A 10,555-nucleotide genomic window follows, 5' to 3' on the forward strand; every position below is an offset into this window, starting at 1 on the left:
ATAGTAATGTGACCAAATAATATGGGACGAAGGAAGTACTTCATTTATTAATTCTTAAAGAATGTGAAAAGTCATGTAATTTGCCCAAATAAAGAAGAGAATAAATATTCAGTACTACAACATATGTCTACGTGGGATTATTAATTCTTAAAGAACGTAAAAAGTCAAAAGTGAACAAATAAAAGTGTACGGAGGAAATAAATAAGTGCATACGTGTATACATGAGAAGAGAATAAATATTAAGTACTATGACATATGTACACATGAGATAAAAAAATAATTGGTTAAAGAGTATAAGTTATATAGCTTTTAGTATAAACACTCATTGATTGTACAATTTCTAAAGCTCTTGGTACAAGCATGGGAAGTTGTGTTAGTCCTCCTTCTATGCTTTTATATAATAAAAATATTAAAGTTATGGAATTCCTTTCACCCGATAAATTAAATAAAATAAAAACGACTGAAAAATATTTGATGATAAATCTAGAAAGATTACACCTACAGAAAAGTGACACCTAAAAAGGACGTTATTCATTTGTCAGAATTACAGTTAAAATCTCAATAAAATAAGAGCATTACTCCTTTTTCCCTTTCATTTTCTTTATTTTGATATGAACTTTATTTTTTTCTTTTTTAAGATGATTTTGTTGGAATGAACCATGTGGTTTCGGCCATGTCTATTGTCATGATAGCAGTCCGGAATTGTCAACTCCACTCAAGGTAAAGGTTTAGGCTAAGAGATCAGTATCTTTTGTCGTCCCTCGTGGTGAAGAAATTCTGGTATGATGATCAAATCAATATGTCGATAACAAACAAAACCCAAACCCATCTTGGGAATAGTCAAAATATGTGGATGGAAAACTCTCCAATTTGGACCTTTCAATCGTCTTATCATTGTCACATTTTGTGGTAATGATATTACAGCGAGATGAGTTTACACGAAATAATATGGTCAGCGAGAATTTTTTATATTTGCTTCTAACTTGTGACTTGTGAGTGCATAGTTATTCTTATTGATATATTGATCATTTTGGAATCACAATGAGTTGTTTTTTTCGAGTAATATGGGTCATTTTGGATGGTTATATATAATTTTATATCCATAGAAATAGCGCGGACTGGCTACTTTTCGGTCATGTGTTTAAGAAATAGTTACGGTTATAAAAATTTAAATTGCATGTATCCATGACAATGTAGTGAAATTTGAAACTCGATGATAACGATTACAATATTTCTCAAACACGAAAGTTGAAAAGTAGTCATTTACTACTTATATATATATATATATATATATATATATATATATATATATATATATATATATATATATATATATATATATATATATATATATATATCCTTGTTAATCACAAATCTAAGTTCGGTTAGACACGCAATTGAGCTTTAGCTCGACAGAGGCATGTTATTTCGTTGGAACGACCATTCGTATTAAGAGCTAAATGGGCCAACTAAAGATGATTCAGCTTGTAGTCCAAGGTCCAAAACACAGGCAAAAGATTCTCGATCGTGACCAATGAGATTTTTATAGCAAACAGAACATTCAACCAAATAACGATTGTATTGCAAATTGAAGAGCAAGAAACATCGAGGGGGTGGTATGAAAAACATTATAAACTGAGACATCAATAAAGCTAGCCTTAGGGGTAGCGCAACATACCACTTTCATAGATTCAGCGCTTAGAGCTGACCAAGACGAACTTGCTTGAAGACTATGAATAACAATAGTTATACTTAAACGAACACAACTTGCTCACATTAGGGAAAATAGGTGACCTCGTTTGCCTCAAGGCAAAATTCAAGTTTAACAAATTTGCTTCATGGACAAAGTTTTGGACTTTTGACCATGAAGGTTGGCCAATAGGGCAAGTGGATTCAAAAGCTTCCCTTGCCCCGGCCCAATCGTCCCTTTTCCATATCAAGATGATGAGATCATAGGGGGCGATAGTGTAGAAAGCACCCAACAACGGCTTTGAAATTTGAGAGGAAAAATCCCTCCCTCTGCCGTGGTCATTCATCATACAACAAGCCCGAACTGAAGCCGAAAACCTATTTGAGGGTTTTATTATTATTATTATTATTATTATTATTATTATTATTATTATTATTATTATTATTATTATTATTATTTAAGTCATCACATAAACTATATATTCCCTTAAAGTGTGGGAGGTTGGGCTTGACCCGTAGCTTTCATAACGGAAACTTAAAATATGAGGACGGGGGGCATATACCTAACCTCCTGAAATTTGAGGGTTCAAGACCACCCATTTTCAAGGTCATTGAGTGTAATTTCCTCATGACAAATTCAAACCAAGACTCGAGAAAATGACAGCCACAAAACTATATATCTCCTTTTTTTCCAGCTTTTAATTTAAGAAATTATTACTAACACACTTACTACAATAACTTTTAAATTAATTTTTATTTGGAAATAGAGCATATATTATTACTATCATAGCAGAAGAAGAAAATGGGGTTCACAAGTTAACTTTCCAGCATCAAATGAGTCAGTTATCCACTTTGGTTCAACTCATCAGTCTTCCTACTGGCTCGTGTTCTGTGAGGGCCTTGAGCATCACTTATACTTAATTATATAAACGCATTTGTGGAAGTTTTTGATGGAGTGCAGACCTAATAAATAACTTTAAAAAACTATAGTCATCAAAGCATTCACAAATAATTGGTATGGATACTTGGCTTGGTGACCGAGCCAAATGGATAATTTACAATCATTAGAAAACCACTCCACCTAAAATGTACTACTGACTAGAGAGAATCAATCGACATGTTTTGATTTTAAACAAGAATATAATTAATGATTACTAATTGAACTTGAGGTTCACAACCCTTTTGGGTCAAAAAGGTCATCATTAATCAAAAGTTCGTGGGAAGTCAGTAGTTTGTTCATTTAGATGATGTAAGAATTTTTACACTATATAGCAGTTCATAAAATTTTAACAAAAAATAACTCTAATCGTTACGCTTTACAACTTTTATATTACTGTATTACATTATACACTTAATATAGATTTATTATATATAGAGTATATACTCGCAGCGGCTACGAATGGCCAGAGTGAATCTTTTTAATCGCCTGTACAAAAATGTTAACAACCCCTAGATATAGAGAAAGTTGTATACAAATCAAATATGAAAATTTTAATGGAGAGAACACTTTTTATTTTTCATAATTAATTATCTTGCATTATGGCTTAGTTATGGGTTATCCACTAAAGAAAGTTTGGCTTCACTATACTGATAAAAGCTCAATTAATTAGGTGGTGCTTTGGACTGTGATATACATTTCAACAAAAAATTAAATTATTTAAAGTTGAGAAGTCGGGCGAATAATTATTAATGAAAATTTAAAGAGTAATATAGTGGATGAACTGTTAATATGCATTTTAAAGGTGCAAGATTCGATATTATTAAACCCTTCTCTTTTCTTCTATTCCGGATAACTCGACCCTCAAAAAGAAATTAAAAAGATTGACTACAAGATAATATAATTTTATAAAGGACGGATACATTAAAATTCTAATTCTTTTTTACTTTTATGAAACTTCTCTAAAAATGCACCAGACTCCATCATCCTTCTTTGGAGCTAGAATCATTTGAGCTATCATATAGTAATATTGTTATTGCATGGGAAATTTTGTTTTGAGAGCCATGTGGGTTGAAAGAGTTCTTTAAAAATAAGAGAAGTTAAAATTTCAGTGAAGAACGACATCTTCTAACAAGTGTATAATGGCTCAATTTCAAAGATGCACAACCCTTCAATATCTGTTCTAGTTACACAGATGACTAAATAAAAATGTGTAAATGACACCCAAAAAAACATATCAAATGCCTTACAGGGTTCTCTTCTATCACATAATCCACAAATTGTAAAGAAAGATAACTAGTTCCATGAACTTGGAATCGGATACTCTTTTTGGCTGTGAAATTAGATTTAGATAGCAAATGCGCCGCAAATTGTCACTTCTTGAGATGTTCTTTTACTTCCTAATTAAGTCAACTTTGTACTTCTATCATCTCTTCTTTACAAAAATGATACTCTTACCTTTTTTAAAAAAAATTGTTAATATTATTCTTAAATATCTTGCAATGTGTATCTTCTTTTTCCTTTATCTTTGGTTCATAGATTTATGTAATTTAAAATGGAGGAGGTAGCAAGATATAATCATCGTCATCATTATAGACTCAAACTTCCTCTTCTTTGTGAAGCATTGTATTCTTAATTTATTTGATAGCCACACACATGGGCGGCAAGGAAACATGATAACCCTTCTATCTTTTCATTAGAAGAACCCAAGCTTACACTTTTGACGTGCTTACACTAATATGATAATTTAAAATATTTAGCCTTTTATACACCTTTACAAAATTCTTTAAGAGAGAATATTCATTGATACTATTTGTGCATGATTGCAGGAACTACTTTTGTGTAGTGATGCAAGAAGCCAAGTGTAACAAAGCATCCAATACGCCACTTGATATCAGCAAGCTGTTTTAATGAAGAAAATAAAGGAACTTTTACACAAATAACCATCGCGAGTCACTATTTAATTTTTCTGGCGGATATATAGATTATATACTGATTATACATGGTTATACTTATATACATGTTACACATATATTATACGCTCGCATAGTATTTTAGTTTAAGCAATTGGATGAGAGGCTATTTAGGTTAATTCGTCAATAAATTAATCAATTTTCTCATTATGTGTTTTATGATACCATGTCAATCCAGAGATCTGCTTCAACAATTATTTGTAGTAATAGCACCGGTTAGCCACTTTTCAATTATTTAATTGAAAATTAGTCATTGTCATGGAGTTTTAGATTTCACAGTTGAAATCTCAGGACAATGTCATGAAGTTTTCCCTATAGAATTATAAACTCCATCACAAAACTACTTTCCAATTACGTGAAAAATTGGCTATTTGTTAATTTTGTCCCAATTACTTTACCATTGATAGCGGCGGGGCAAGTATTTAAAATTTAGACAATTAAAAAAATATTTACAAATTTAATCACTAGCGGCACCACAACTTGCATCATCCTCTTCTTCTTTCTCTCTTCCCCTTTTTTTATGTCTTACAGTTTGATACGTATACTAGCCTGAAGTTCATGTGCAGCAGTTCGAACAGGCTTGAAGTTCGATTGTTATAGTGGAAATTCAGACCACTGCTATGGAGTTTGACTATGACTAAAGCTGCACTAATTTTAATTTGTGACTACATTTTAAAGAGCAGTCTTAAAAGTGATTATCTGCACAAATGGCCCCATGACTCCTAATGAGTGATCAAACCTACATTAAGGGCTGTTTAAACACCTTTTCAAAAGCACTGGTCTTTAATTTTTGTCCCTTAAATTGGTGGTTTTTAAATTTTGTCCTTCGCTAGAAGCCCTTTGGTTCCGGGTTCGAAATCCCGCTCAGTCAAAAAATTAAAAAAAAATATCAAGGCATAAGTTGAATTTCGCAAGGCTGAGTTTTGCATGCCTCAGGCAGAATTTTGAATGCAAACTCTACCTGCAGGCATACAAAACTCTCCCGCAGCGAGTTTTACTGCAAAACTTACCTACGTGAGCGTAAAAACTCTACCTGTGGTGAGAGTTTGAAAATGCAGCTGCGGTAGAGTTTTGCATTCAAAACTCTGCCTTGCAAATTTTTTTATTTTTTTGACCGAGCCGAAATTCGAACCCCATACCTCATAGTATTAGAAAGGCAAATAGTAAAGACCACTAATTTAATGGACAAAAATTAAAGATCACCCCAAAAGAAGGGCATTCCTGCGAATTTCCCTTTAAACACCTTCAGTATATAAGTAAAATTATCTAGAAAAATATATATGTGAAATTATCTCTAAATGAACGTACCCACAAAATGAAAGGTATGGACTATGGACATTACAAGAAAGCAGACCTATATCAATCTATATTTCCTTTTACAAACCAATCGCAATTAGAGAATAAAGTAATAACAAGACATACTTTCATGTCTGCAAAGAAGAGTTAACTCCCTAAGAGGTCATCAATGTTTTGATAATTGCCTCCTAATATCATTTTTGTTTTTTTAGGACTAGAATAGCATTCAACTATCCCCATTTTCCTCAAAAAATACTAACATTACAAAACCTTCCTTCTCTCTTAGTTGGCATGCCGTGTCACATTCAATTTTTTTTTTTTTAATAATAAACTGGAATAATTTCAAAAACCTCCCTCCAAATTTGCCTTTATAATACCTAGTTCCCATGACACTAGCTTTCTTTGTTTTGATTCTTTTGTAATCAAACTAATTTTAAATACTACAAATTGTTTATGTTGCTAATATACCCTTGTGTAACCTTATTTATAATGTTTAAACTTTTGACAATAATAGTTTCTCGTTGATCGTAAGATTTTTCTTAATTGATAACTCTCTAATTTTATAGGTAAATTGTTTTTTTTTTTTGTGCTTGCTAATTTTAATCTCGAATGCTAAAACATGAAATTCAACAACTGTGATATGAAAATTGATTCAAAAAGCTTAGACTTCATACTGCTTCATTAATTATTTAAAAGTCTCTGTTTGTATATACGAGCTTTCCAACCCTTTTTCGTAGATATAATTATGCTCCTTCTACCAAAAAAATTAGTATAAAATTTATTGCAGTTATAAAACTATGCAAATTTAAAAAATGGATTATTCATCTCACCCTTTAAATACTAAAAGCCAGATGTGCTCCATTGAGCCAAAATATTGTTATTAATAACACGATTATAAGAACAAAAAGAAATATTACCGTAACACTAGAATTTAGGATTTCTCGTAGTGATATTACATTAACACTAAAATTTAGCATTTCTTATTTAGATATAAGATAATTTTAAATTTTTAGCTTAACTATTAATATAGCAATCCTAACAATTTTAGGGGAGAGAAATGTTATGGAACATTATTGACATAATTAAGTTATAAAAGGATGAATTTGAAATATATAGATTTCTAATTATTTAAACAAGTTTGGTTACAAAAATTGAAATAAGGGATGTTAGTGTAAATATCTCAAACCACAAGGATATTAAGTGTTATCAAGACAAATTTGGAGGGAGGTCTTTGAAATTATTCCATAAATTTATTATTAAAAAAATAAAATTTTAATGTGGACATGACATGTCAACTAGGAGAGAAGGAGAGTTTTGTAATGTTTAGTATTTTTTGAGGAAAATGAGAATAGTTGAGTGATATTCTAGTCATAAAAGAAACAAAAGTGATATCTAGAGGCAATATTCCTGCAAAGAATGCTCCATTTGATAGTGTATAAAGGATAATAGAGTAATTAAGGAGAAAAACATACTCCTTCCATCCAAAAAAGATTAGCACTTTTCGCTTTTCGAGAGTCAAACAAGTTATTTTTTTATCTTACCTTTTTCATACGTCTTTTAAATATTTTAAATTTTTAATTATGGTGGCTTATAGAACTTTTTATGTATTTTTTAACTATGAAAATTTTATTTCGAAAAAATAAAAGATTCAATGTTAAGTCACACGATCAAAATGAAAAAGTTTGACTCTTAAAAAGTGAAAAGTGTCAATTTTTTTGAAACAGAGGGAGTAACTTTTAATTAGTTAAATCATTCTGCACATTACTATATTATATAAGAGCAAATGTGAGGACTTTTGTAGTCCTCACAATAATTTCCCAATTTTTTAAAAACTTTTTAATTAATTACTTTTATATTCTAATCTTATTTATTTAAGTCAATTTTTTTGTTTTTTGTTTTTAAAGTCTACTTTTCAAAAGTTATCGAACCTGGGGAATTTTGTAGTCCTCACAATAATTTTCAAATTTTTTTAAAATTTTTTAATTAATTACTTTTAGGTCCTAATCTTATTTATTTAAGTCAATTTTTTTGTTTTTGTTTTTAAAGTCTACTTTTCAAAAGCTATCGAACCTCCTACCTCATTTTTCACGTTCTTTGATTTTCTGATTGGTGCTTGATATCCGCATTTGAGCCCAATTAATCCGGATAATTATTGACCGCATCGCGCTATTCGGGAGCTTCCTCCAAAGATTTTTTTCCATATCCATATTCAAACCCACTAATCACCGATTAAGAGAGGAAGCGACTCCATCTGCCGCACAAGTTAAATTATGTATTTGTCTTAAAAGTTCATTAACTATGTATAGATTATTTATTTAGAACTAAATAACTTAGTAAAATTAGGATACATAAGTTATAATGTCAAATTCGGTTCCAAATTTGATTTTGAATTAAATAATTTCATCAAAATGGAAGTTAAAATATTAAAGGAGGAATGAAAATTTTGCTTTCATATAACTACCCACTTAAGTGGAGACTACGGTACGGTATATGGTGGTTGTTGTTATTGTTGTACACTTGTACTAACACAAATTATATTTCTTTAGTTAAAATATCTACTTTTATATCTTGAGTTTGGGCCCGGGCTTAGCACGGGCCTCACGTAACTAGTAAGATAATAGATCCTCCAATACACATTTCTCTCCACCCAAAAAAAAAAAAAAAAAAAAAAATCATTCTGTACATAAGATGATAGATCCCCTAATACACATCTCTCCACCGAAAAAAAAAAAAAGAGGGATTCTACTCTTATCTCCTTGTCCCATCCACCCCTAGCCCTCATGGTTGTTCCGGTCCCAAACCCCCTTTTTTCCGAGAAAACAAAAAAGAGAGAGAAAATCACCACGACTCATCGCTGAACCCTGAACTTACTGGAAATATTGCATAGCAACAGCTATCTGATCTGCTACGTTTTAGAGATGATTCAGCTCCCAAACACAACCAGGACATAATGAAGATATCTGTTGATGCATTAGGCCTCAACTAACTAAAAGAGCTCTATTCAGGTTTGAAAGAGTCCTTTTACGGTTTCATTTATAGGGAAAGGGTCCTTTCTGGTTTCATTTATAGGTGAATGGCTATTGCTCTTACTCGACTCGTGGTACTTGCTCTCCCATTTTTTTGCAAATTCTTGAGACTTGCTAATCCCTGGAGTTAGTTTTTCTCTTGCTTACATCCCGAAGCATTTCTCGGTCTTCAACCGTTAACGGGGATGATGGAGAGCTTGGTTTGTGGCTAGGCAATGCATGAAATGTCTTTGATTGGGGAATGGATTGGAGATTTTACCGGAGATCTTACTCCACCATTAGCAAGACTTCTTGATTGACTCACAAGATATCGGAGCCACACCACTAATTCAAGAATATATGCTTCCGTTTTCTCCTTATACGCATGATACGTCTCTCGATCCGAAGAAGATCAACCCGGCTAGCGGGTTTTTATATCTGACCTACAGGATGGAAAAAAAAAAAAAAAAAAAAAAAAAATCAATTAGACAAGCCAAAGAAGAACCAAACGGTTTAAAAAATAAGTCCACAAAGGATTTGAGCTCACCCTGTATTTGCCCATTCTCCAACCCATCCGAAGCCATGATGGGCTCTGAAAAGATTTTTGGGAAAGAATAAACACTATTGAGTACGCAGCGAAATGATTGAACCAAAAAAATTAACATATGCATAATCAGTTTTTAGTTTAATGTGTTATGAATTTAAGGGGGTACACTTAGGCCTCAACAATGTGATTCAGAAATTTCAGCTTCCGTCCCTATTTCACTTCCAGAGTAGCATAAACAAGAAAATAAATGACACTTTTGAAAGTACAAAGAGGGGGTGACCGTAAGCATTAAAAAATCTAGTCGACTATTTTGTTTGGTACCGGTCGGCGGATAGCGAGACGACTGCGTAAAATTATTAGTCCTTCGATTTGCACAAGTATAAACCACAATAAATGGTAAGGGTGCAGAATATAATAAAATAAATGAAACCAGGAATTTTTATACTGGTTTAGAACCAATGTGGTATCTTAATCCAGTCCCCTTCGGTTGCAAGGAGGTTATCTCTTTAAGCTCTTTGTAGTTTGAGTTGAGTACAACCTTTGTGGTTTTCCTCGTTCACCACCAACGTTTACAAGGTTGGTTTTCGCTTGCTCACCAACAATGTACAAAGTTGGTTTTTCACTCTCTCACCAGCAACGACTCTTTGGTTTTCACTTGCTCATCAAAGAAACGAACAATGACACAACCTCTCAATACAAAGCCTCACCAACTATACTATATCTCTGTATACGGTAAAAACCGGATTAATGCTTAACCGGTGAGACCGGGAACCAAGAAAAGGAGAAACGAGCACAAGCGCTCGGACCGAGGGTATTGCGTCGGTGGTGCTCGATCGGAAGAGTCGAGAAAAGCGTAAGGTCTGATTTATCTGGGATAAACTTCTTATCACAGCTAGTCCGGTTTCTCCATGGCCGAGTTGATCGTGGCCGTTGGTCCGGTTTCTTCATGGCTGAGTTAATCGTGGCCGTTGGTCCGGTTTCTTCATGGCCGAGTTGATCGTGGCCGTTGGTCCGATCAATCATTTATTCAATTGCCACGTGTGAAGACCGTTTTGCACCTATTATCAGTTGGACAGACGGTGTCGACCGTACAACCCAACCTTATTCA

At 32.7% G+C, this 10,555-nt stretch overlaps 1 protein-coding gene and 1 long non-coding RNA gene across 2 annotated transcripts in view; one reads left to right on the forward strand and one right to left on the reverse strand.

Annotated features, from left to right (window-relative positions):
• The first annotated feature begins 8,628 nt into the window (after positions 1–8,628).
• The window catches only part of LOC132034103 (uncharacterized), a 37,569-nt gene continuing 35,642 nt past the window's right edge, over positions 8,629–10,555 (forward strand). Inside the window, exon 1 of the long non-coding RNA XR_009408949.1 lies at positions 8,629–8,900. This is a non-coding gene — a long non-coding RNA (uncharacterized LOC132034103). The remainder of the gene's footprint in view (positions 8,901–10,555) is intronic.
• Positions 9,437–10,555, reverse strand: part of LOC132034101 (protein PSK SIMULATOR 1-like) — a 55,411-nt gene continuing 54,292 nt past the window's right edge. The window contains exon 12 of the mRNA XM_059424347.1: positions 9,437–9,492. Within this exon, the coding sequence (XP_059280330.1) occupies positions 9,444–9,492 (49 nt within the window). The 3' untranslated portion in view covers positions 9,437–9,443. The remainder of the gene's footprint in view (positions 9,493–10,555) is intronic.

This window comes from Lycium ferocissimum, chromosome 10 (assembly GCF_029784015.1).
Source record: "Lycium ferocissimum isolate CSIRO_LF1 chromosome 10, AGI_CSIRO_Lferr_CH_V1, whole genome shotgun sequence".
In the NCBI taxonomy this organism is placed as follows: domain Eukaryota; kingdom Viridiplantae; phylum Streptophyta; class Magnoliopsida; order Solanales; family Solanaceae; genus Lycium; species Lycium ferocissimum.